This window comes from Melanotaenia boesemani, chromosome 3, assembly GCF_017639745.1.
Source record: "Melanotaenia boesemani isolate fMelBoe1 chromosome 3, fMelBoe1.pri, whole genome shotgun sequence".
NCBI lineage: Eukaryota > Metazoa > Chordata > Actinopteri > Atheriniformes > Melanotaeniidae > Melanotaenia > Melanotaenia boesemani.
In genome coordinates this window covers 7,817,946-7,845,606 of record NC_055684.1, presented here as the reverse complement: position 1 = coordinate 7,845,606, position 27,661 = coordinate 7,817,946, and the positions used below count along the sequence as shown (strand labels likewise).

Below are 27,661 nucleotides of genomic sequence, written 5' to 3'. Positions count from 1 at the left end.
TGAAAAATTGAATAAAGATTTGCATCCTCAAGTGTCACCTTTCTGGAACATCTCTGGCCAGTGCTGCATGTTCAGAAACAGCGTCTATGTGATGGCAGTTTAGCTGACTAAAAACAGAACAAACTGATGCTAGTTTTCCCAAATGATTGCTAAATTATTACCCCTAAAGGTTAATATGACATTAAAGATTAAAATGCAACACAAGCACAGGTGTAAAGTCGTTTGGAGAAAACCAGAGGAGTAATAGAAACTCCTGTCTTAGTTTATAATTCATTCATCACAAAGTAACACATATATGTGTGTTTGTGTGAATATATGCATGTTTATGCGTGCAGCTGTATGAAAGACTGAGTGGTTTTTTTTTTTATATGTTGTGTCATTTGTTGTCTGCAAAGGCTCGTTTTGTTTTTAATATGCATAAATTGATTTTTTCATGTAAAGCACTTTGTGTTGCCTCAACATGAAGAGTGCTTTATAAATAAAGTTTGATTTGATTGGATTCTTTGTTGCCCTGCTCCAACACACCTGACTGAATTTAATGGGTCATTGTGAAGAAGTTGACAAAAAGCTTTTGGATTGATTTGAATCAGGTGTGTTGGAGCAGAGAAGCAACAAAAACCTGCAGGATAGCAGACCTTAATGAACAATCCCTGCCTTAGATGATCCACAAACATGTTGCAATCTATTACATGTAACAAGTTAAACAGGCTATATTCAGATCATTGATCCACTGCCATAATAATCCAAAATAATCACCACTAATTTTACATTTCACAATATCTCCCAGATAAGTCGCTTATTTACTGGAACCCCACAGCCCCTTGTCTCTTTGTCCATTCAGTCATTTCCTGTACCGCTTAGTCCAATTTAGGGTCGCAGGGAAGCTGGAGCACATCCTAGCAATTAGCAGGTGAGAGGCAGGTAAACCTTGGACAGGTCACCAGTCCAATGGAGGGGCAACACACAGAGACAAACAACCACTCACACTTACTCCTAGGGAGAATTTAGAGTGACCAGTTAACCAAACAGGCATGTCTTCGGATGGTGGGAGGAAGCCGGAGTACCCAGAGAGAACCCACGGATACACAGGGAGAACATGCAAACGGCACACACTGTTTGAATTTCTCCCCAGCCAAGACTCAAACCAGCGAACTTCTTACTGTGAGGCTGTGGTGCTAACCACCACACCACCATGCAGCTCCAATAACATTACCTAGCATAACAAACATTACTTGTGTCACGTTAAGCTGGACGGCAACATGAAAACATAGAATTTAGTGTCTGACTGACAACTGTTTACCAAAATTTCTGTTTAAAAAAATTTCTCCTCTGCTCCCTGATTAGTGATGTTCCTCCCCGATGCAAACACACTGTCATCAGCAGACAAGTAGTGTCAACCACTGACTCCCTCAGTGTCACACAGCTAGACAGACAGGACAGGATCTACTTCTGGTGTTTGCCCGGAAAAGTCCATAAGCAGAAATGGCTTTCCAGGGAGAAATGTTGTGGTCACATAAATGTTTGGTGAGGTCAGATGGTAGACACCAGTAGAACTCACAACTATGTTAGTTAGTGAAAGTAAGAACATTTCCATATGAGCAATATGAAGGACATTCAAATTAATTGGAATGAACAGTTGTGCAGCCATAAGAAAAAAACACTTTTCACTGTTGGGATAGTCAGAGAAAAGGCTTTAATTGCTGGGGAGCATAAAGACTGGACTCTGAGGCAATGGAAGAATGTCATGTGGACTGATGAGTCCAAATATCATGAGGCTTGGATTGTGTATAGAGTGATTCAGGGAGCAGGAAACATCATATTCACATATGGATTAGCCACCAGAGTCCAGACCTGAACCTCATTGAGAATCTTTGGGATGTGGAGGAGAAGGCTTTGTGCAGTGGTCAGACTCTCCCATCATCAATACAAGAGCTTAGAAAAAGAAAAAAATTACTCTGGATGGAAATTAACGTTGTGACATTGCAGAAACTTATTGAAACAATGCCACAGAGAATTCTGCCATAATCAAAGCTAAACAGGGTCTTCCTGCAGGTGCTCCTAATGATTGTCTGTTGTGTTTTCTTACAGAAGTCGTAGGATGGTTTTGTTTTTTTTTACAGGTGGAGCAGCTGGAAGTCTGGCTACTTCTGTTTTATTTGGACTAAAGAGGCGTGTTTGTTTTCTATTGTGCCTTTATCCTTAAGTTACTCTCTTCATTTATACACTTAAAGATCCTTTAAAGAAGCCATATATCCATATGGCTCCTCTCAGCCAGCCACACCGTCATTCTGCTGTCATGATGCTGGACAAGACAGGGTAAAGAAAAGAAAGCAAAGAAAAACAAAGAAAAGCAAAGAAAAGAAAAGACAGCGCTTGACGTTGGTTCAATAAAATATTAGTGTGACTTTTTTTGGATGGGCAGCATATTTTATGTGCTTTACGTATGTGGTGGGTTATTTTGCAGTTTGAATGTTTTAGTTATGACTTATTGCCAAAGAATAGGTAAAAACTTCTATGGCCATAAACATCCACATCACTTACTTGATTTCACTTAACAGAGGTCGAGTGTATAAATGGAAACTACAGAAAGTAAAAAGAGTGAAATACAGTGTGTGCATATATTTAAAAATGTGAAGAATTTTTTTTAGAAATCTGTAAACCTGCTTAAGGAGACTTCCCATCTCTTTCCTTTTTGTCTTTTTTACTTTATTAACACAGAACAACATAACTTATAGTAAAAAAATTAACAAAAAAAAAAAAAAGTAGTGAAATTGTTACTGAAGCTGTTGACATGTTGACTGTAGTCCTTAAATTTTCTCATGATGTTCCATAAGGATGACATGAGGATACAAACATTAACACACATTGCTGCACTACCTGGCCTCTTCTGGAAACTTGTTCTCACATTGAACCAAACCAGTTAAAAGTTAAAGCTGAATGAACATTAATGGTACAGACTTAGATCAGATTTATAGAAAAAAACTACATATTTTCCTCTTGTATTATTAACAGAATTTTAGGATGTTACATCAAACAGTGGAAGAAACAAATTGGATTTCATGACAATCTGTTTTAACCTCATGAAAAGGCTGTGTAGGTTTTCGAGCAGTGTACCTCACCCAGTAAAAAGTTTTGACATTCTTGTCGTTATCAGGCTTTTTCAGTCTAGTGGTCGTCATCTTCATCGCTGTCCCTCATGGAAATGCCTTGCATCCCTCCCTCTCTCACAGATGCAGTGGCTTCTTCCAAGGTCAGACGGTTTCTCACGGTCTCATACATCTTGCTGTTCAGTGTGGAGTCCAACACGCCTTGAAGACGGAAGTCACGGTACTTTTTCTGTCACAGAGAGAAGAATAATACTGATTTAATACAGGTTTTATAAAGTATATGTTCCACCATTGATGCTGAAATACAAGACACATGCTAAGGAAGACTGATACTGGTCTGTTGGTGGGTGAGAGGCTAGGAATAGTGGATTCCCTTATGCTAACCAGACAGCCAGGTGACATTGTTAGGCTCGTAATGTTCAAGCTGAGCTTGATAACCCGCTGAACTGAAAGCAGCTGATTGTATTGGTCAAACTACACTCCCAGTCCACTTTGTCAGGTCCACCTTCTACTACCGGGTTGGACTCCGTTTTCCTCCAGAACTGCCTTTATTCTTGGTGTGATAGATTCATCAAGGTGATGGAAACCTTCTTTAGAGGTTTCGCTCCATATTGACATGACAGCATCACACAGCTGCTGCAGGTTTGTCGGCTGCATCCATGATGAGAATCTCCCGTTCCACCACATCCCAAAGCTGCTCTGTTGAAATCTGGTGACTCTGGAGGCCGTTTGAGTCCAGTGAACTCAATGTCATGTTCAAGACAGCAGTTGATCTGAGCTTTTTGACATGGTGCGTTGTCCTGCTGGAAGTAGCCATCAGAAGATGCTATGCTGTGGTCATAAAGGGATGGACATGGTCAGCAACAATACTCAGGTAGGCTGCGGTGGCTAAACCAGGCCATGTTGGTACTAAGGAGCTCAGAGTGGGCCAAGAAATTATCCCCCACACCATTACACCACCAGCAACCTGAACTACAAGCCAGCATGGATCCATGTTTTCATGATGTCTCCACTAAATTCTGATCCTACCATCTGAATATGGAACTGAAATGGAGACTCACAGACCAGCAATTTTTCTCCATCTTCTATTGTCCAGTGTTGGTGAGTCTGTGTAAATTGTAGCCTCAGTTTCCTGTTCTTAGCTGACAGATGGTTGACAGAAGCTGAAAGAACCATGCCACGTTCAAAGTCAATTAAATCTCTTCCTTTTTCATTCTGATACCCAATTTGAACTTCAGCAAGTCGTCTTCATCCATGTCTACATGACTAAATGTATTGAGTTGCTGCCATGTGATTGGCTGATTAAATATTTGCGTTAACAAGCAGTTGAACACAGTGAAACTGATAAAGTTGGTAGTGAATGTAGCTGCCTCTAGCAGCAGATTTGATATAGTCTGATTTTATAATAACTTGAATAAAAAATATCTTTTAAGAGTTCATATTTGATAATTAGTAATGGAATACGATAGTAGTAGAAACTTTCAGTATGTTTCAATCTTCCATGAGTTTAATGTTCAAGGATAAAATGACAGTCCAGCCGGGCAGAACATATGTTTTCCATTCATGGGAAAAAACTGATGTGTTTCTGTGAAAAATGTGGAGATGAGCGCTTATCAGAGTTTAATACTAGTAAATATTTACATAATGGCTGAGACAAGATATAAACTGTGTTCTTGCAAATTGATTTGTAGTTCAAACATAACTGTTGTGAATTCTCACTTTGACGATCCGGATGAGTATCTTCAGCTGATAAACGTGTAGCTGCAGGTCCATACGGTCAGTCAGCCACGTTCCTATGAGGTTCATTGTGCTGGTGTACCATTGCTGTAACAGACACAAAAACATGGTGCATCTCAGAATGCAGCATTTTTAAAACAATATCCAATCCAGTCCAAATTTATTTACAAAGCATTTTAAAAACAACCACAGAGGACCAAAGTGCTGTACAGAAAACTAAAAACACAAGGAATGTAATCAGTCAAAACATTTAAATGCCAAAATCTCAAGAGTGTAAACAAGCTAAGGAAAACATGAGTTTTCAATGGAAACCTTAAATCAGGCACGGAGGAGGCCTGTCTGATATGCAGAAGCAGATCGTTCCACAATCCGGACCAGCAACAGCAAAGGCCCGATCTCCTCGAGCTTACGCTTTGTTCTAGGCACCATCAAGAGCAGCTGATCAACTGATTTTAAAGAGCGTAAAGGGATCTAAGGGTGAAGGAGCTCAGTGAGGTAGGGTGGTGCAAGACCATGGAGAGATTTAAAAACAAAATTATTTTAAACTGGATTCGAAAATAAACAGGCAGCCAATGGCGTGACACTAAAACCGGAGAAATGTATTCTGTTTATGTATGCCAGGTAAAACAACAGCATTTTGCACCATTTGAAGGCAAGCAATAGAAGACCCACTAACTCCCAAATACAATCCATTACAGTAGTCAAACCGAGTGGTTATAAAGGCATGGATAATGGTCTCAAAATGCTGCTTTGGAATAATTGGCTTCACTTTGGCTAGCTGCCTTAAGTGAAAAAAAGCTTGCTTTTACGACTGCCTTTAAAATCGGAATCCATTTTAACAACCAGGTTTTTGATGGTTGGCTTGTTGTACTAGGTCAAATAACCCAGATCTACAGGGGAGGACTCACTTGTACCACCAAAAACCATAACCTCAGTTTTGTCTTCATTAAAATGAAAAAAGTTACAGGCCTTCCACACCTTTATGTCATGGTGACATTGAAGCAGTTGTCTGACAGAGTAAGGGTTGTTCTTTTATAGAGACATTTAAATCACACAATCATCTGCATAACAGTGAAATTAAATATATAGACACACAAATTAATTAAATGAACAGAATAAAGACCCCGTGTCATCCTCATATTATCTGTACTTAGTTGTGCTTGTAGATCATCGGACAGAGAAAAAAATGCATCACACTCTTACATGTAAAGATAGCCTGGGATAAGTCATCCCATGGGGCTCCATGGGACAAAGTCACCCTATGGGATGAAGTCCATCAAGGATTGAGGAATCACATAATGGAGATGATGAAATGGACAAAAAATATGTATTTTACTCAGTCTCTCTTCCAAGTACCTCCACATGTAATACACCATTGGAAAGCCAAGATTCTTTGAATGTGTGATGTGTAGCATTCAAGGCTACAATTATAACTGTAGAATCTCTAAACACTTATTTCTGACTAGTTGCAAATACAATTTATATTTGAAACCACACGGTCCTCCAGCAGCAGATGATACTGCATCAAAGGTGCTTCTGTAACATCAATTTGGTCCAGTAAGCAGTCCAGGAAAATAGTTGGTGCACAGTCTTTTATCCATAAATATCTGTTTTAAGAAAAAATGGAAGGATTTTAAGGGGTTAAACACAGAAATCGGGTCTGAAACTGACATTACCCATATCAATATTTATTCTGCTGTTTGCTAATTTAGCTTCAGAAGTCCAGGAAACCTGGCCAGGTACAGTTTTGGGTTGGGTCCACTACTACCAATGCTAAAATTTCCTCCTGAAACTCAAGACTAGTCAGGTATGTTATTACTCAAATGACTACGAAAGCAATCTCACACCAGAACGTAAAACAATTATGTTCCACATCATTCCACAATGTAGAAGTTTCATATTAAAGTGTATAGAAAAGATACTTAACTTTCTGGAAAACTAAATTATATTATCCCTGCACCAGCCAGTCAAAACTGTAACATGCCTACATTTTACATCTGGTTAAATTGCTCAAAAATGGTACTACCACACTTTCAACGTTCTGAAATTGTTATATGGCAAATATTTCCCTTGGAAAATGTAAAAAGCTGACATTTTACATTACCTTAAACAACCTAACATGTTCAACGAGGGAATGATGATGGCTTTACACCACAGGCTGTCCTGAAGGACCACGATTGGGTGCAAACCAACCCATTATTGTCCAACATGTAATGGGATGTTGGATTTCCACATCAACCGTACCATTACCTGCTAGAGTATGAGCCAGATAGCCAGATAGCAACAGATACATCTGCTATGAAATAATCATGATGTCTTTAATAATAATCGTGATTATAACAAAGAACGTTTCACAGGAACAACAAAAATAAATAAAAAAATCCACCGTATTTTTAACCATGAAGCTCTTCCTCCTTTGTTCTTTATGTCAAGTCATATTTGGGAAGTGGCTTTTCTTTTAAACAATCTTTGGATTGCAGTGGGTAGAGCTCCTCCCTTTTGTGTCGGATCGGTAAGATTCAGACCCCAAGAGAAGGGTCCCAAAAAAGTAGTACGGCCAGTTTTTGCCTGTGGAAAAATGTGTACAGCCCTGTCCTGTACTGACCCAGATCTGTTGGTCGAAACAGGGTTCATATCATGTCTGAGAATATCTGGAACATATCGAGACACACTGTAGAGTGCATTGCTTAGTGGTTACAGAGGTAAGTAGCTTTGGATAAAAGAGTCTGCTAAATGACTGTAGAATGGAATAGAATAGTCGAATAGAGTAAGTGGGCTTGGGTCTGGGGAACCTGGGTTCAAGTCCCCAGGCTGGCAACTAAGGTAAACCACTATGGGCCTCTGAGCAAGGTCCTCACAATGACTTCTTCTGGACAGAGATCTCTGATCACTGTTCCTGAGATCTGTCGGTGGCACTCTCCCAGGGCCTTATTTATCAAACTGCGTGCAGCAAAGCAAACTACAGGTGGCGTCTGCTGCGCAAAAAGCAAATGCTGCACACTTCTACATTTAGATTTATCAAAGAATCTGCATGGATGTCCTTCACCTGTTTCCGTTTATAAATCAGAATCAACTCTAAAGCGGGCGCACATGAGGGAACGCCTTCCCACGCCCACATGGGGGCTATAAATTGTCAGGTGAATGCCTGTAATACATATTCATCACAAAAAAAGGAGGGAAAAAGTGGATTTTTTGGGGGTGCGAGACTGAGATCCTGCTGGACCATGTTGACAAATGTCAAAATGTTTATTTGGTGAGCACCGCGTGGACATTACTTGTGTCAGAAAGGCAGAATAGTGGCAGCAGGTGGCAGATGCTGTCAACATAGTGTTAGAAGACAAGACACGCCAGGGGTATCGGAACATCTGGCTGGATATCTTAGTCGGTAGAGCATCCGTCTGCCATATGGGAGATCGAAGTTCGAATCTTACATGGGTGATTAGCTTTAGAAAAAAGCATCTGTTAAATGACAGTAATGATGCCTGTAATTTAGTAATTTGTTTTAATGTATAAAATAAATTTTTACAGATTCATCTGAGATTGGTAGCAGTTTATTTAGTGTTAAATAATATTTCTTTCTAGTTGCTGGGTGCTCCAGCTGGGTGGACGGTGCTCCTGCTGGGTGGGCGGTGCTCCAGCTGGGTGGGCGGTGCTCCAGCTGGGTGGACGGTGCTCCAGCTTGGTGGATGGTGCAGAGGAACACAATCACTGCTATTAACCACGTGGACAAGGAGTTGCAGGAAATAAAGACCGTCTTGACAGAAATTGGGACAAGAATGTAAAAAAAGCATTGTGTAATAATAAATGAATAAAAGGAAATCCACCTCTTGTATATTTCATTAGCGTAGCATCACTTCTGGACCTCCAGCCTCCAGTCTGGTCCCGCTCTGCTGGAATGAAGGACCAAAGCTACTTTTCACATTGACTGCTACATGCTGGCAGCAGACTGTCACCTTATTTAGCTGGATGGATTTTACAACATGTAAGTTTTGTTTCACAATGACAGAGCACATTTTAGTGTTGAGGATCTTAATAATATCATCTCCCTTTTTCCTGTTTTTTTTTCCCCCCGAACGTGCGCTATTAGTAGAATTAATATTGAATGTGCGTCTTTATTAATTTCTGCAAACAGCTTTAATATCTAACATGTGGTGTGAAAGGTAATACTGGATTGTGCACAAATGTCTGACATTTCACAGCATTTCTTTAATTTTATTCTGTACCGTTGGTGTCTCAGTTTCCCGTTTTCTCAGATTTTGTGCGTATGCCTGGGTCAGAATTGCCGTGGAGTTAGAACATTTTCCCGTCAAGTTTGGTTTTTATAAATCCCAAAAGTTGACTATATTTGGCATACACCGGTTTTGTATCTACGCCAGCTTTATAAATAAGGCTCCCAGTTTGGAGGTCACGGTCCCCAGTGCTCTGATAACCAGTGACTCCGTTGTTACCTTCTCCCCGTGCATATTTTCATCTTCCTACCTTCAGTTCTTGGTATTTTTCCGGCTTCTCATGTTCCTTCTTGATGTTTCTGTAATTCTGGATCTCTATAAATACCACTGCTGCCTGCAGCTTATTAACTACCATAATGTCCGGTGGGTTAGCCACCACCAGTTTTTCAGTCTGGATCTAGAAGCCCCACAGGATTTTAACTCATTACTCATTTTTCACCACCTTTGGATGTTTCATTACTAATTTTTCACCACCTTTGGATGTTTCTCCCATGTTGACTCTGGGACTCCCGATTCAAACTCAGTACACATGTTTCTGTTCACTATTCCATCCACCTGGTTGAGGCGCTCCACGTCTGACTTATCTCCCTCCATCTTCCACCTTACTATTATGTCCTGGACTGTCTAGGTCTCTGAGACAGCATACAGCTGGAGTCCTGTCATGGTATAGTAGACCCTGTCCTCTATAGCCATGATCAGGGCCTCTGTAAGTGAATCTTGTAAGCTAGTATTTGACATTTTCCATTTAAAATACAAGCCCAAAGTATTCCCACATGCTAATAAATTAATTATTTATTTATTGAAGCATTGTCTTCTACTGTATGATAAAAAAATTGGCACCTGTAAATGCCACCTTTATCATTTTATGCCATGTTAGCACGGTGTCAAAATGACCCACTCTGGTGGTTCTAAGCAGTATAGGAATGTTGGTGGTTCTGGTGTTAGAGGAGGGAATAATAATAATACTAAAGTATCAAGAGAAGCCTTATATCTATAAAGCTCTTCTTGGCAATGCACATTATTTCGGCATAACACAGTGGACCACCATTCTGCTGTCATGAAGCTGGACAGGACAAGTTGGAAAAAAAAGACGCTTCTGGTGGCCCGCAATGGTGAATGGACTTATAGGACTGCTCATATTCTAGTCGTTATTGAGCTCTCACTGCATTTTTACACTACATGCCACATGGTCCTAATCAACAAAAGCTAATGATGTATCCACTAAAAGAACAGTCGTTCCATTTCACAGAGGAGCATTTAAGCCACTACCCCTATACCTCAGTTTTAAAGGGGTAAGGGACTGCAGTAACACCAAAAATCTAGACTGGCTATAGTCCTTTAAAACAATTCACTGTATTTAAAAGTCCACTTTGTTTAGGGAACCTCAATGTTTTCACTCATAAGAACTATTTTTTTAGATTATATAATCTTTATTAATCTGATAATTACTGTAGTTTACATGACAGACGAAGGCTTGCCAACTCATAGGAATCACCAATATACAGTACTGGAAAATCCATTGTTGAAATAACATTAGAATTATGATTAAGTGTATATTGACAATGATTTTTCTTAGTGCCACAAATTTATTTGGACCTGTTTATTCTTTTCTTTATATTTGAAAAATCAAGACCATATCCTGCACTCTACCTCAGACCTGCTGAAACCTTGAGACACAGAAGAAAAGAGGTCTACATTTTGGTCAAGCTTCGTCAATGGAGCTTGGATGTCAGAGAAGATTGCAATGCTGAAGCCCTGCTTGGGTGAATCAGTGAGGCGACCTGGTGCCAGCAGCCTCTTATCTGTCACTGTGTGCCTGTGAAGGCTTCAGCGTGGCAGCAGGCCTGTGATCTCGCCCCGAGCACAACCTCCTGCTGAGAGGCCAGGCCTGGAGTGACTGATCCACTGACTGGCTGCGCTCTCTCCCTTCAACATCCACTCCTACTTCACTTCTTCTTTTCTGTAGACTTTGCACCATGCCATGCAGGTCCCATCTGTAGCCATTTTTTTTCTACAGCAGCCATTTTGTGTTCATTCTGCCTATGCCTATCTTTTTTATATAGAATATAGAAGTGAATACACCCCCCGGATAATCATTTGAGTGTACCACTGATCAGAATCATCTCAATTCTCATCCCAAAGTGTATGTTCTCAAAAAGAAAAACAATCAAAATATGGGAAAATCTGGAACAAATGCACCATATTCGTGCCAAGGATATCTTTACTACATGATCATAACAGGGCAAATTGTTTGCATTTATATAGCACTTGTTTAATTTTGTCTAGGTTCCAAGAAGTGCTTCACAATGTGATTTCTCTTCACCCAATCATATAAACACTCATACAACACAGGATTTTTCTCTACAACCACACACCAGTGAGCATATTGGAGGCAATCTGCATTTTAATGTGGGATTACACAACCTACATTTATAAATTTTTGGTCCGCTATTTTGTCCGCTAGAAAAGGAAAGGGACCAGAATTTGAAAGCGGACCAAGTCCACTTCTTTAATGCGAATCAGAAAAAAAAAAAAAAAAAATTTCAATATACAGAGAAAACAGTAAACACAGCACAGTGTTTTAAATAATGTGACATGATGGTTGTTCCACTATGGCAAGACTTTATATTTTTGAGAGAAAATATTTCACCTGATTTTGTTAGAACTTGGTGGTCCCTGATGATATATCCTTCATAAAATCTAAAGTTTGTTTTGACAAAAATAAAACAGAAATGGTTCCATCCGCTCAAACATGTAATAAATTCAGTCTCCTTATCATTTGGACATTCACTTTGAAAAAAATTCAGATTAAATGGATCCAGCAGCTTCTTTTCAACTTCCTCACAATGACCCATTAATTTCAGTCAAGTATGTTGGAGCAGGGAAACAACAAAAACCTGCAGGATTGTGGCCCTCGAGGACTGCAGTTTGACACCCATGCCACACAGGGTTAAATCATGGTTAAGTTTTTATTTGCTCGTTTGCTCGTTGCTTATTTTGGAGAAATAAAGACGATGAATGAGAAGAGACAGTGTGTTGCGTAAATCAGCTTTTGCTTTTTGTCGTTACTGCCATCTCAGCATTTATCCATTAACTACGCTGAACAGACAATAAGAGCTGCCTCTCTCACTGACAGAACCTGCACACATTCAAAATGTTCAATGGGCTGAAAAAAAACATTGCTGGAGTGTGACAATGTCAACAAGTACTTTATAGACTAAGAAGTGCTGTAAGAGTGTGTGTGAAAGGGTGAAGCGCTTTGAGAGGTCAACAGACTAGAAAAGTGTGATGAATACAGTCTATTTAACATTTAGTCAACCTTAAAGACTGCAGTAAAAACCTATAATGATCTGCTTCTGAAAATACAAAAATGAAGATATTTGCCTCTGTGGTTCTGAGAGGAAGAAACTTAGTTATCAGACCCCTCGCTGTAGCCATGTTTACATGCACAAAATTCCTATCAGATTATACTGATTATGTGTTTACATTCATCATGTTACAGCAGATTAAATAATTTAAAATGTGCAGTATTGTCAGAGATTCCAGAAACAGCAGAAGAAGAAACTGTGATTTCCGATTCACTGCTATCTTAATGATTTAAGTTTCTCTTTATCCTCCACTTACTGTAACGTTTGGTTTTTATTTATCAAACTTTATTAAGTAAAAGGAAGAGTGCAATACGGACCATAACACACAGTGTGGGATTACGCTGACGTACGGCTGATGTAACAGACGTGCTGTCAGGATCATTTCTGTGTGTTGGGTTTTCATGCACAACATTCGGCATAACCCACTCATCTTGGTCAGAACAAAATTTTGATCTGAATTATTGTGATGAGATCAGAATCTTCTGACTAATATGTTTCCATTAAACAGTTTATTGCGATCAGTCTTTCAATCCAAATATTTGTGTCCATGTAAACATGGCTGCTGAAACCAGCTGCTGCTTTGTCTACAGGAAGCAGACACCCTGTCTACCTTTCAGATCAGTCTTCAAACTTTCCTTTCTGATAAATCTTATAGTTAAGTTTGGTGTGGTGACCCTTATCCATCCCTTTAGCTAGGCCGAGGCTGCTGGGGGACGTCCCATGACGCATTGGGTTCCTCTCCTCTGTATAAATATCTGACATTGCTGTTGTCATAAATTTGTATTTCTTTTCTTCTCAGCAGGTATCCCTGGCTTAAGCTGGATTAATACCCGCGTGGTGTCTATGTAAGGTCGGTTACGGCATCGTAGGCTCCGTGTAGGTCCACGGAGCCTTGACGCGCAACTCTTCCAGGCCTGACATGCACCCCTGCTACTCAGCATGGTTACATGGAAGTATTTCTATGTGATTAGTCAGTTTGTGAATACGTGTTTCCGGATTTCTGGATCTCCTCACTGAATTTGTGCTGTAACCGTAAGAAAAACAGCAACATTAATCCTTAACCCTGTGCTTGAGTGCAAGGGCGCATTTCACCAGTTGTCAGTTATGGCAGATACACGGACGGATGGACAGCTTGTTCTGTCTCTGGCATGTAATATGGTCCATTTTCATAGAGGTTAGCTATCTGTGGCTTGACGGAACATAGTAGGGGGCAGTGCTGAGCAGAACAGCTGATGTGAACAGTGAAAGAAACAAACCAGAGAAGAAGAAGAGGATCAGAAAGGGGGGGAAAAAAAAGAAGAATAATAAAGACAAGAAAAACAACTGTAGAAATTGCAAGAGCTTTTGAAGAAAGACTAAATGTGAGTGTTTAGGGTGTGTTGGGTGGTTGGAAACAACTTTATAGCGACACATTACCGCTGTCAAATGGTGTCTGAAACATAGCAGAAAGGAACAGGAACTTCTCAGAAAATAACACCTATTGAACCTAAATTAGTCAGAAATCATGACCAGTGTGTGTTTGTGTGGAAAGACAGAGATACAGTATCGGCAGTGTTTCTGTGGGAGTGTTTCCACAAGTATACAGTTATTCAAACAGCTCAAGAACTGGTTTGTGTTTCACATGAGATCTTCTATCCATGCAATAAAAATCAGTTTAAAGCGGTTAAATTATGTTTCCCAGGCACCATGCTGAAACCGCTCCTCCACCTCACTATTATCACCTGTACGCCCTGGCTAAAGCTGTATTTGGAGAAAAATGGGCGTGAGCTGCATGAGTATTGTCCAGGAGATCAGTGTGAGGTCAACATTGTCCGATTGTCTCCCCATATGGAAGTTGTTATTCTAATTTTCTCATCCATGTTAAGCTTTAATTTCACTTTTCTTTCTATACTGCTGCCTGTTTTTTAGTTAGATACCAGCTAAGCTTGGTTGGCATTAAGCAAATACTTCTATGAGGTCTAGGTTTTTTTCGTTTTGATTTTTTTTGTTTTGTTTATTTTTTGTCATCAGAATGATTGACTCTTGAGGATATGGAAATAGATTAAAAAAGACTAAATCACCACCACTCAGTAGAAAGAGAAAAAGAAGAATTCTGAGGAATGACAAATTGAAAGAAAAAAAAAAAAGAATTTTAAAATATCACACTGGGAATGAAAAACACCTGAAAAATATCAAAGACATCTGTCTCAAATGTTAAAATCAAGGAGCATGAACATCCCAGGGCTCATAAAGGTACAAAACACAGAGGAAGAAACGGTAAAAGTGGATGTTTCTAAAGGGTTTTTGCTTCCCATTATGTGTGTTATTATTCTTTAAATTGTTGTGTGTTATTATCATTTATTATCATCATATAGACAGATATACTGACATATTCTTAACTAGATGCCCTTTTTATAAGCAACCACTTGCTGTGAATTTATGCTATTGTCCATGTCCTATGTTATTTTTCTGTCCCTTTATTATGTTGTTATATGTTGTCCATATATTTTACTATTTATAAGTCCATCTACCAGCCAGATGGAAATTAGCCATTGGCTATAATCTTACACATTTACATGAAAATGTTCATTATTATGCCTGGTCCTTATTCTTTAATACTTTAATAACATTTTAAAAAACTACATTAGTGTGAGGTAGTGCTGAAAAGAATTATTCCAAACGAGACAGGTAAGCTGTTTTAGAGGTGAAATATAAAAGGTAAAATCAAAAGTAGCCAGAGGCTTCAATTTTCATGGTTTTGCTATTTTGTATTTTTATATCTCTTTGTTATTTTGTTACTAATCTTTGTTATTAATCTTTGCTCTGCTTCTGAAGGCAAAATTTTAAAGCTCTGATGCACATTTTGCAATACATAGAAGTATAACATGTCTGTACTTTATTCATCTGATATGGGAGATTTCATTTTTGAGAGCTTTGTACTTCTTTTACTCTGACTTTCCACAAACAGTCCTCTTGACACTGTTTCACCTAACATCCAAACACAAACATCTAAAATCCAAATATTCTCTTGTGCACCCCTTACAAGGTGACAGCTTCTTAAAGAAGCATTAAAACAATCTGACATCCACATGTTAATAAAGTTGAAAGTGATTTTGACTCTTGCTGAGCTTGTCAAATGAACAGTGCCCCCCCATGCTTTGTTCCTTTTGGCAGGAACAAACAAAAGAAAATAATCAGAACAGATGAATTCACCCAAGCTCTGTTTTATCAACTGCATGAAGATCAGCGGGGGGCTAGCACTTGCTGACAGCCAAAACAAGCGTAATATGGCTCTGAATGCATAATGCCGTAACCCGACAGGGATCAAATCTGTAACATTTTACAAGCTCCATCTGAAGGAAGCGAGCTATTTCTTTCAGCCGAGTTATCTGTGTGTGTGCATTTGTGTGTTTTGTCACTTCACCATATACTGCTGAACCCCTACCTATACACAGGCGACATGCACACCATGTGCAACATCACAAACACACACTCTCACATACACACATCTACATCTGCCAGTCCACCCCCTATTAGTGAGAGCTTGGAGATAGAGCGACCTCCTGCCCCCATCTGACACCAGCTCATAGCTCCCACTGAAAACCTCTAGCTGCACCCACACACAGACACCTTGCCTGCATTCACACCCAAATTTTCCCAAATCTTTACACAGTGTTTGGAGGGCGGGTGGGGGCTGCTACAAGTATGAGTTGCAGTGTTGCAAAAATGGCATATCTCTCCATCTTCCCCTCTGCCACCACCTTTTAATGCACTTTTGCCTTTTCCAAGACAGCTTTTGCTTGTTAAACCTTAAAGATGCACAGCCCAAAAAATGTCACCACCTCCACCTCCAGAGCCTTTCTTTGGTAATTACTGCGTGGATGATGATGTGATGTTATGTTGATTCATCTTTTCATGGAAAATATGCTAATCTGTTTCATAAAGGTGAAATTACTGTCATCAGGCAAAGAAAACATCTAAGGAGATTAAACTACTAAAACTGGGTTAAGAACTGTCCAGCGCATTATTAAAAACTGGAAGGTTAGTGGAGAACCATCATTTTCCAGGAAGAAATGTGGTCAGAAAAACATCCTGAAGGATGGTGATCGGTGATCACTTAAATATTTGATCAAATCAGAGTGAAAAAAAAAAGACCAGTAGAACTTTTGGCTACGTTATTGTTCTACGTGAAAAATGTGAGGAGAACTCAAGGGATTGGAAGTAAACAACTAACTAAAGTAAAACCACTAATCAGTGAGGATAATCAGAAAAAAGACTTCAATTTGCTAGGGAGCATAAAGACTGTAATCTGTAGCCAGAGCTGTCATTCCCAGCCAAAGACTGTATATAAAAGATGGACGGAGCCTCCGTGACGTCACCCGTAGGTTTCTGAAGAGCTAAATTGAAGCTCATTGGGCAGTTCCCATCGTCGCCATCTTGGAAGCGTCAAACGTGTTGTCAGTCCCGGGAATTCCAAAAATAGGCAAAGAGCTGGAGCTGAGAGGGGGGCTGTGAAGGTGGGATGGATGATTGACAGCCATCAAACTCCGAGCTGCCTGTAACTAAGAGGTAACCAAGCTAACCCTGAGCTAACGGCAGCTAACCAGCTAACGGCAGCTAACGGCAGCTAACCAGCTAACGGATGTAGGTGGGCTAAAACTGGCTAAAGACCGCGGTTGTGCTACACTCTACCTTCTTGCCACAGATATTGAATACATGTCAATCAAAAGGACACGTCCCTAATTATGCCGAATTTCAAGATTAAATAACATTCAAATGGATGAGTTGGAAAAAGAATTCACCCCCCTCACAGCTGTCATGAAGGTAAACTTGACCTATTAATCCTAAAATGGATTTTTGTACCAGGCTTTAAACATGTTTATTTCTGCTGTGAAACTGGTCTTTTTAACATGGGAATCTATGGGGATTTGCTCTGTTTTGGAGCCAGCCCCTTGTGGATGAGGGCTGAACTAAACTGAGGTTGCCACTTGCGCCCACCATGCGCATCATGCACTGCATGTTGGGCACCAAGTGACCGGGGTTGACCAAACAAATCGGGCTGATGAATAAAGGTAAGCATAATCATGGCACATCTAGAGTTACAGATTTTCCAGCCTTTTCCAGCAAAGTCTGATCCAGAACTGTTGATGATATATTTACAGGAAGACACAGACTGCTGTGGGCTGCAACAGCAGCAAAAACAGACAAACAAACAAGCTTTGCTAGCTGCTAACAGCTGTAACATCAGCCCTACCAACTCACTCGTCCTCTTTTCACACAAGGTAAATGTGAAGAGAATCACCCTCCTTAACTTACAGCCAGTCAGAAATTTTAAATGAGATACGTCATCACTGCATTGATTTAGCTTTGGATATGTTCAGTGACACTCTGTAAATATCACTACTACTGGAACAATAGTTTTTATGTCAGCTGAACTGAGTCTGTGGGCACAGTAACAATCTTAACATGACTGTTACATGTAATATTTCACAGTCTGTTACAATACGAACTATGTTGACCCACATAAACAATACAAAATTAAACTGTTATTATTGATTATAATTAACATAGAAGATTAGAGGGTGTCCCACCCACCAGTCTTTTGGTGGTCTGTTGTGTTCAAGTTTGCCTAAAACTCAAGTTTGATAGAGAAACGTGCTCAGATGTTGCACATATCTTTATTTTTTTGTTATTATGATTGTTGTGGTTTTATATTTATTTAACTTATCTATTTAATGTTTGATGGCAGTGTTAATTCAAAAGTAGCTTTTCTTAATTTATTAAGATCCTATAGTTCTGTGATGTGATTTTGTGATACTGGATGATACCGGTCTGGGCTACATCTGGAACTCTACTCCAGCTCTAAGAGAACATTAAGCTATATTTTTGTCCATTTAAGCAAATCTCTCTAAGCCTGGCTGTTATTATGGCTGTGTTAGTGCATATGGTACTAACACAGCATGTTTTTTGGAAGAAAGTCTCTTAAAAAATCTTATTTTTCTGATTAGACCTGTTTTGGGGCTGATTAAAGTGGTGAACATTAAAAATGACAATGTTTTCTCAAAGATGAACTCCAAACATTAGAGAATGCATTTGAGCTTTTGGCATCCACATGGCTAAAAGCTGCCATGCGGGGCAATGGAAGTGTCAGGGTGCTCGGAGAATGAGGACCCAAAGCAGTGTAAGATGATGGAGGCCAATGCAGGAAATAAGGTTATTGTACAGGTTTAACAGACCTATACACACTGCACGTGATTCATGCTGGCATGAACGTTCATGTTCTCATGTTCAGGTACTACATTGTTCCATCAGTCTATTATCTTTATACCAACCCAGTAACTGAACACCTTTGTGTTTCTTTGCTATCACTTTGGTATCTTTCATACTTACAGGCCAAATACTATAGTTAATATTAAATATGTTACATAAGCAATGTGAAATAAGTACACTGGTCCACAGTGGAAAATGTAGAGGAAAAATTGCAGAATGACTCAACTTGCTGGGCTACAAAATCATTGTATATCTTTTGAAATCATTACATACCTAATTATTGTATTAAAATTAACAAAAAGATAAAATTACTACACTTTCAAGGTTACAAAAATGTCACATCTCTACAATAACCTTTTCAAATGATATCATATTTATAAGCATAAAAAAGAAAAAGAAGAAAAAAACAAATGGATCTTTTCAGCAATCTAAACTGTGGAGCTTTTAGATTAAAATCTAAAGCTAAGCTAAGCTGTTAATGAGTTCTTGCACAATGTAAAGTTAACTTGTTATTCAACCAATTTTTCAGGTATTTAAACTGATTGCTTTAGCTGAATGTGAAGCACGACAACTTATCAGGAGACTGTAAATATAAATGTATTTATATAGCGTTTTCACCCAAAGAGCTTTACAATATACATCATATTCACACACTGATGGCAGAAGCTGCCATGCAAGGCACTCAACCACGAGCCATCAGGAGCAATTTGGCATTCAGTGTCTTGCTCAGGGACACCTCGAAATGAGCTTGACAGGCCAAGGATTGAACTGGCAACCCTCAAATTACAGGACAACCACTCTACCCACTGAGCCATGCCTGGGATAGAGATAATTTCGCCATTAGAGCTTCTAACTAAAAACATAATGCCCATAATCACTGGCAAAACTCCCCCTAAAAAACAAACAAAAAAGAATAAAGGTGGATTTCTTCGTAATCAGTGCTTCTAGTTTCCAATGAGTTCTTTAGAGGCTCAGCAGCTGTGTCACCATATTTTGTGTTGGAACATTAATTTCTCACCACAGGAACACATTAGGTTGTGGTTCCATAAATTCATAGTTCTGCAGTTCTGCCATGTGTGACCATTATTATTAACCTCATTATTTTAGATGCAATCCTAGTGGAGCTAAATGAACTTGGGAACATGTCATGAACAAGTACAAAAACATCCTTTAAAGCGCTCAGTGACAAGGCTTTATTTATTCATCAAAAGGATGCATCTATCCCTAAAAACTTCCTCTCCTAAGCGCTCCTCTCACGATCCGTGCACTGCGGGATCCTAAAAAAATGGGCAGGTCATTGTCCAAGAGAGCTGATTGGTCAGGAGGTCGTGCTTTTATACGAGCTGATCTCTTATCCAGAACTTAACCTGCTCCAGAGCAGGTTAGACGTTCAGTATAAGGTACTATGATGATTGACCCCAGTAAGAAGAGAACTAACTTCGCAGTACAGAAAATCCAGGGCTAAATCTGAAGTTGCCTGGACAAGAGAAAATCCAGCTTTGTCGTACAGGCTTCACATCTAATAAACTCATGGCTACTTGTTTAAAAATAAGAAGGTACTTCAGCTGCTTTCAGTCTAAACTGTGAGACAGCTTCAGAAGTTTCCTCCTTTACACCTGCAGGTTGGATAAAGTCTTCTGAATGCGGTAAAACAGACCATAAACTGGCCTTTATAGACATACAAACTCACTCATGAAAACAGATTTGGTGGGTCAGAGGGTCTCTTTTGTGGGGGTACTTAGATGTTTTGTGTTGCTGAGAGTGAGGAATGTGGAAGCTGAGGAGGGGCCTCACCACGGGGGGTACAGAGATTACAAGCAACCTGGGACTCTGCCTCTTTCTGCCTCTACTGCTCCTGTGTGCATGCATGCATGTTTCTGTTCACCTCATTGTAACCTTTTCATTACAATTACTAAAGTTGTTGGAATCAGTCATTCACATACACACCACAACCTGGTCCAAATAGCAAACTCCCTGAAAAACGGACCAAATTACTGGCGTAACCGACTCGGAAGATGGACGAAACTGCCCGTCTGTCTGCGTATCTGTCTTCTGTGTCGAGCATAAATGGGCCTTAAGGGCACATTGACATCAGTGTTTTTGTTTAAAATGCAAGTTTGTTTGCTTGGAAAGTCCGCCTTGTTTGGGCTATTGTGAATGCACGAACAATTTCTGATTTAAATCAAAGAAGCAGACTTGGTCCGCCTACAAATGCAAGTCTCAATTCGTTTTAAGTGGACCAAATACAGGAAGCAGACTACAAAACAAAGTGCATGGTGGGTAAACACAACCAAAACATACACGCATAAGGGGCGATAAGCAGCACTGGACCGGAGAAATGTCTCGAGGCCAGATGTGGAAGAATTCGATTAAAGATCTGATTTAATTTGAATCAACTCAAGACTGCTAGGATCTGATATAACTCCATATTTAGCTGGTATGTACTAGAAACCAAAGGTGTTCTGGTGGAGAGCCCATCCATCCATTTTCTATACTGCTTAGTCCAATTCAGGGTTGAGGGGAAGCTTGAGCCTATTCTAGCATTTAACAGGCAAGAGGCAGAGTACACCATGGACTGGTTGCCAGTCCATACCTGGGCCCTGGTGGAGCGTAGGAAACATTATTTAAAAGGTCAGATTTGTTAGGTGGAGTACACGCTGATTTCCAGTCCATGACAGGACCAGGGCTATTACAGTATATGTAAATTCTTCTTATTATTATTATTATCATTAATAACTCCATGACAAATTATCATAACATTATTTAAATTGGGTTATAAATGAACTGTAAAGAGAATGAAATCTAAGCAAACGTGCTTTTTTGCAAACAGAAACAGTCATAATGACATTAAACATGTAACTTAATATGATATTAAATGGCTTTTTTTTTAATCACAGTGCCATTCTTTCATCAGGAGGAGGTGGATGGATGGAGCACCTAGATGCTGCACTTCCAATAATGGGTCGCTTTTCTCACTTCCTGGTTGGGTGTAGACCAGTGATGGAGCTAGACTTTTTTTTTTACAAACGGTGGCCAGAGGGTTGGGCAAGACTCTATTACTATAAAGTAATCAGATTATTGCCATTGAGTAAACCAAAAATCTAATCATTACCTGATTTCAGGAGTTGTCAGATAACTTAAGTGATCATGCAGATAGCAACATTTGACATGCTTTATCAGATCACGGTCAAGGTAAACTTTATCATCCCACTAGTAGATATTCAAGAGAATAAAAAACAAAAATAAATAAGTATAGCTAAGAAACAATGAAAACAACAAATAACGAAAGCAGTACAATAAAAACTACTATCACATGATCTGTAATATCAAACAAAGAACAGGCACAGGTACACGTGTGTGTAGCGTCACACGTGTCTGTGCAGGCTAAGAAGTCCTTCTTGATGCTACGTGTTTGGAGTCTAGTTTTTCTGATCTGTCACGTGCATAATGCCAAAAATACAGATAAGATCAAACAATAAAACACTGCAATAAAACACTTGTAGAATATCTGATGGCTATGACTGTCTAGTCTAAGCTGTTCACATAACTGCTATTATCTAATTATGAGAAATTGGATTAACACACTTAGATTTTGCCCAATACCCTGTCTTCATGCATGTAGAAGATTATTATACATTTTTACATCTGTGCATGTCCAAAGAGCTACGTAGCTTCCATCTTTTCAATGTCAAAAAAAGTAATGTAATCACAACATGAACAGAACACAAAAGAAAAACTAAATAAAACATTTACATGTAAACTATTTAGCAGCTTTCACGTTATCAGCTAATGCTACGACTGCAGGCAACACCATGTTCAACAAAGACAGGATGTTTTGAAAATAACAGGAAGGGACGTCGCCACGCATGTACGAACTCTAAAATAATCTTGATCATGGACTGGTAAATGTATGCATTGTTCAAATATTATATTTCAGGAGAACATATAGATGTGTAAAATCAGATTATTACAATTATCCTATTACTCCCAGATATCTGATTTTGATGGTCAAGTAAACTGGCTCGCTGTTAAAGAAAAAAGTGAAACCTAATTGAGTCACAATTAGATCTTCAATTGTTGTAAGAGATAAAATATTTAATTTGTCATTGCTACATTGATGCCATGTAAATACTTTGTGTGTGTGAGTGTGTCTGTGTGTGTGTGTGAGAGAGAGAGAGAGAGAGAGAGAGAGAGAGAGAGAGTGAAAGAGACAGAAAGAGAGAGAGAGAGAGAGAGCTGGAGGGGGGGCGGGTGAGAGAGTGAGGGGAGAGAGAGAGCTGGAGAGAGAGAGAGAGAGAGAGAAAGAGAGAGAGAGAGAGGGGGGGAGCAGAGAGAGAGTGAGAGAGAGTGAGAGGGGGAGAGAGACACAGCAAGTGAGAGAGAGAGGGGAGAATGAGAGAGAGAGAGGGGGGGCAGAGAGAGAGTGAGAGAGAGTGAGAGGGGGAGAGAGACAGAGCAAGTGAGAGAGAGAAGGGAGAATGAGAGAGAGAGAGAGAGAGAGAGAGAGAGAGAGAGAGAGAGAGAGAGAGAGAGAAAGCCTGCTGAGACCCAGCTGTGTCTGCAATTAGCAGGAGGCATGGAATGGTGCAGCAACACTAATGCCAAGTGACAGGCTTCCCTGTGAAGGAGAAGGAAGGCCGCTGAGCACCATAAAGCAACACAGCTTTTTGTTTGGTACTTCCACAACACGCATGCTTAAAACAGTTTACACACATGGCTTCTATAAGGAAGCTCACACAAACAAGTGTGTGTGTGTGTGGATTGAATACATTATGCAGCTCAGACAAAGACTTGTCTAATCCTACCTGCCCACCACTGCTTTATTCTAATCCCACTCACCAATGAGAGCTCATTGATGAAAACACAAAATTACCATAGTAACTGACACATTGCCCCCCCCCAACACACACACCCTAGTCTTAACTCAACCAAGCTCCTGTTGTAGCATCACTATAGACAGTGATTATCTTAAATATTAAGAATTATTATTCATTTAAAGACACACTACTAAATTTTGGCAGGTTTTCTTAGTGAACTACCCCTAACAGCGGCTAACTCAGCATCCATTTTGCATCCTGTCTCTTCTTTGCAATGTCCCAAGTCAGAAAAAGTCAATGCAATGTTGACTCCTATCTTATCTCTTGCTCTGTCTCTTTCTGTTTCTTTTCCTCCCTTCCTCTTATAATTTCCCCTAGAGCTTTTTTTAATAAATCAGCACAGAGCATATTCAAAACTGACCGTTTTGATACCCAGCTGCTCATGGTGGCATAAATTGAAGCTTGGCTGTAAAGATATGATTCAGCCTAAAGAAAAAAAGTTTTGAGATGCGGGTTCTAAGCCTCAGGATGCTACAGCACCACAATGGCTCCAGATATGTGGATAATAAATGTCATTGTGCCCTCAAAACTAATTAGACACATAATTTCAGAGTCAAAAAGTTACAAACAACCCTATTGTGTTGTTTCAATTTACTATCCTTTTGCATCATGAGAGAACAAAGTTTCATAAAAGCATCTATAAAAAAATTATATTTTAGAAATAAAGTAGGGCTGACAAATGACTCAAATGTTTAATCAGATTAACCAGTTTTCAAATTAATTAATCATGATTAATCACAATTAATCTGAATATATAATATGTTCAGGGTTCTTAGATCCAAAGATACTGGTCAACTAGTCCAGACCAGAGTCCAGACTAAACATGGAGAAGCAGCATATAGCTGTCATGTTGCAAACATGTTGAGCAAACTGCCAGTGGAAATTAAACTTTCACCAAATGTAGACTCTTTTAAATCCATGTAAAACAAACAAACAAACAAACAAACAAAAAAAACAAACATTTCTTTTCTCATGTGCCTATGCATGAAATCTGCACGTTAACTTTCAGCTTATCCTACTTTTAATGATTTTCATTGAATTGAGGATTTTATTGTGATTTTATTGTGATTTTTGCTAATTGTTTTTGCTACTTTTTAATGCTTTCTTTGCACCATCTGTAATGCTTTTTAATGTTTTTTGTAAAGCACTTTGAATTGTATTGTACATGAAATGTGCTATACAATTAAACTACAATAAAACCTTGCCTATATTCAGGGGTGAAAGTAGTTTTAAATTCTTTATCTCTCTCTCACTTCATGCATTTTAAAATAACAAACTCAAAACTGAAGCAAATAAAAACGCGTAGGCTACACGTAGGCCTATGGAATAGGGAAAAATTAAAAACACTTGACAGTATGTTAAAGTATTTATTTTAAATGGAACATTAATAAACATACAGAGTACAATTCTCTAAGAACAGCTCATGAAGTCACAAGCAAAATCTTTATTTAAAATGTCTGTAGATGTTAATTAGTAGATATTTAGATTTTGTTGAAAGTGTTTTAGCCAACCACAACAATATGTGGAATTTCATTTCTGTAATTTATTGTTCAAGCAGCGTCTATTGACGTCTGTTGACCAATTGTGGAAAATGTCCCAGTGCATTAAGTCAAACCAATCCCCACAGTAATCGCAGTGTCTGGGAAGTAGACGCGCATGCACAGTGAAATCTCTGGTCATTAAGCACGAAAAAACAAAAAACGAAAAACAAACAAAAAACAAAAAAAAAACAAAACACAACTGCTTACTCTCCTACTGATTTTGATTGGAGGATTCAGCAACAAACGTAAAGACATGACGTGTGGTTCATGTTTAGAAGGCTGGATGATGTCCTATCCAGTTTGAATTCTTGCTTGTGTTGTTTCTACTCTCAGGTGTTGGTGTCTGCCAAATGACTGTAGAATAGAATAGAATAGAATAGAATAGAATAAAACAGAATAGACTCCTCCCTGAGCCACCACCTTATCGTGGTGGAGGAGTTTGTGCGTCCTGACAATCCTAGCGGCTATGTTGTTGGGGGCGTCATGCCCCTGGTAGGGTTACCCATGGCAAACAGGTGTCTAGGGGAGGGACCAGACGAAGTGCGGCTCAAATCACCCCTATGATGATGACAAAGCAAGTACCAGGGTTTCCCTTGCCCGGACGTGGGTCACCAGGGCCCCCCTCTGAAGCCAGGCCTGGAGGTGGGGCACGGAGGCGAGCGCTTGGTGGCCGGGCCTTTGCTCATGGGGCCCGGTCGGGCTCAGCCCGAAAGGGTGACATGGGCCTCCCCTCCTGTGGGCTCACCACCTGCAGGAGGGGCCATAGGGGTCGGGTGCAGTGTGAGCCGGGCAGCTGCCAGAGGCAGGGACCCTGGTGGTCTGATCCTCGGCTACAAAAGCTAGCTCCAGGGATGTAGAATGTCCTCTCTGGCTGGGAAGGAGCCTGAGCTGGTGTGCAAGGTTGAGCGGTTCCGGCTAGATATAGTTGGACTCACCTCGACACAAGGCTTGGGCTTGGGCTCACTGTCCTTGAGAGGGGCTGGAACCTCTTCCATTCCTTGGAGGGGGTGTTGGAAAACACTCCTTCTGGGGACTCCCTTGTCAATGCTCACATGGGCAATGACAGCGAGACTTGGTTGGGCGTGATTGGGAGGAATGGCCCCCCGATCTGAATCCGAGTGGTGTTTTGTTGCTGGACTTCTGTGCTTGTCATGGACTGTCCATAACGAACACCTTGTTCAATGTGGTTCTGTTGGCTTCATCGGGCCGTAATCTTCAGCTCTTACTGGAGCAATTCGCAGCCAAGTGTGAAGCGGCTGGGATGAGAATCAGCACCTCCAAATCCAAGACCATGGTCCTCAGCCGGAAAAAGGTGGAGGGCTCTCTCCGGGTCTGCAATAGGGTCCTGCCCCAAGTGGAGGAGTTCACATATCTCGGGGTCCTGTTCACAAGTGAGGAAAGGATGGAGCAGGAGATCGACAAGCGGATCGGTGCAGCGTCTGCAGTGATGCGGACTCTGCATCGGTCTGTCGTGGTGAAGAAGGAGCTGAGCCAAAAGGCAAAGCTCTCCATTTACCGGTCGATCTACGTTCCCACCCTCACCTATGGTCACGAGCTGTGGGTAGTGACCGAAAAAACAAGATCGCGAATACAAGCGGCCGAAATGAGTTTTCTCCGCAGGGTTGCCGGGTTCTCCCTTAGAGATAGGATGAGAAGCTCGGTTATCTGGGAGGGGCTCAGAGTAGAGTTGCTGCTTCTCCGCATTGAGAGGAGCCAGATGAGGTGGCTCGGGCATCTGGTTAGGATGCCTCCTGGACGCCTCCCTGGTGAGGTGTTCTGGGCACGTTCCCGGGGTAGACTCAGGACACACTTGATGGACTACATCTCTCGGCTGGCCTGGGAACGCCTCGCGATCCCTCCAGATGAGCTGGTGAATGTGGCCAGGGAGAGGGAAGTCTGGGTTTCCCTGCTTAGGCAGCTGCCCCTGCAACCCGACTCCGGATAAGCGGCAGAAAATGGATGGAGAATAGAATAGAATAGAATAGAATGAAGGAATTTTTAAAACACACAAAGTAGTTTTCAAAACTGCATGTTGCTAATGGATCTATTGTCTGACCCAGAGTGCAGTCGTGACTGGTTCTGGTCTTTATAGCTGGCAGCCCCTCTCCCATCTTCCTGGTACTGCGTACTGCCAGTGAATCTTTTAGTGGTATGTATTACCGGTCCATACCCACTTACTTTCACCCCTGCCTATATTGACAATTCTCATGTCTGAGTTGCTTGATTGATCAGCTGTGTTCATGTATAATGCTTTCTAGTTGACTTTGTGTACACTTTAATTCTTTATCTGTTGGTTCATTGGGGTTATTTAAATACAATTGTGTAAGATTTGTGTAAGACTCTAACTAATGTTCCTTTTCTTGCTGTTGTTTTTTCTTTTATGAAGAGTATATTATTTTTACTCTTATTGCCGCTTTTCCTGTTTCCCATAATAGTGATGTGAAATGTCTGGAGAATTGTTCCAGAAAGGAAACCCACTCTCTTTCAATATAACTTTTAAAATCTGGGTCTTGGAGGAATGATGTATTAAAGTACCATCTTATTGGATGTTTA

The 27,661-nt window shown here is 40.2% G+C and overlaps 1 protein-coding gene across 1 annotated transcript in view; it reads right to left on the bottom strand.

The window, feature by feature from the left end:
- Positions 1-2,773: 2,773 nt before the first annotated feature.
- Positions 2,774-27,661, bottom strand: part of cadpsa (Ca2+-dependent activator protein for secretion a) — a 163,217-nt gene continuing 138,329 nt past the window's right edge. The window contains exons 28-29 of the mRNA XM_041981494.1: positions 4,827-4,931; positions 2,774-3,336 (exon numbers count right to left, since the gene is read on the bottom strand). Coding sequence (XP_041837428.1) covers positions 3,166-3,336; positions 4,827-4,931 — 276 coding nt within the window. The 3' untranslated portion in view covers positions 2,774-3,165. The remainder of the gene's footprint in view (positions 3,337-4,826; positions 4,932-27,661) is intronic.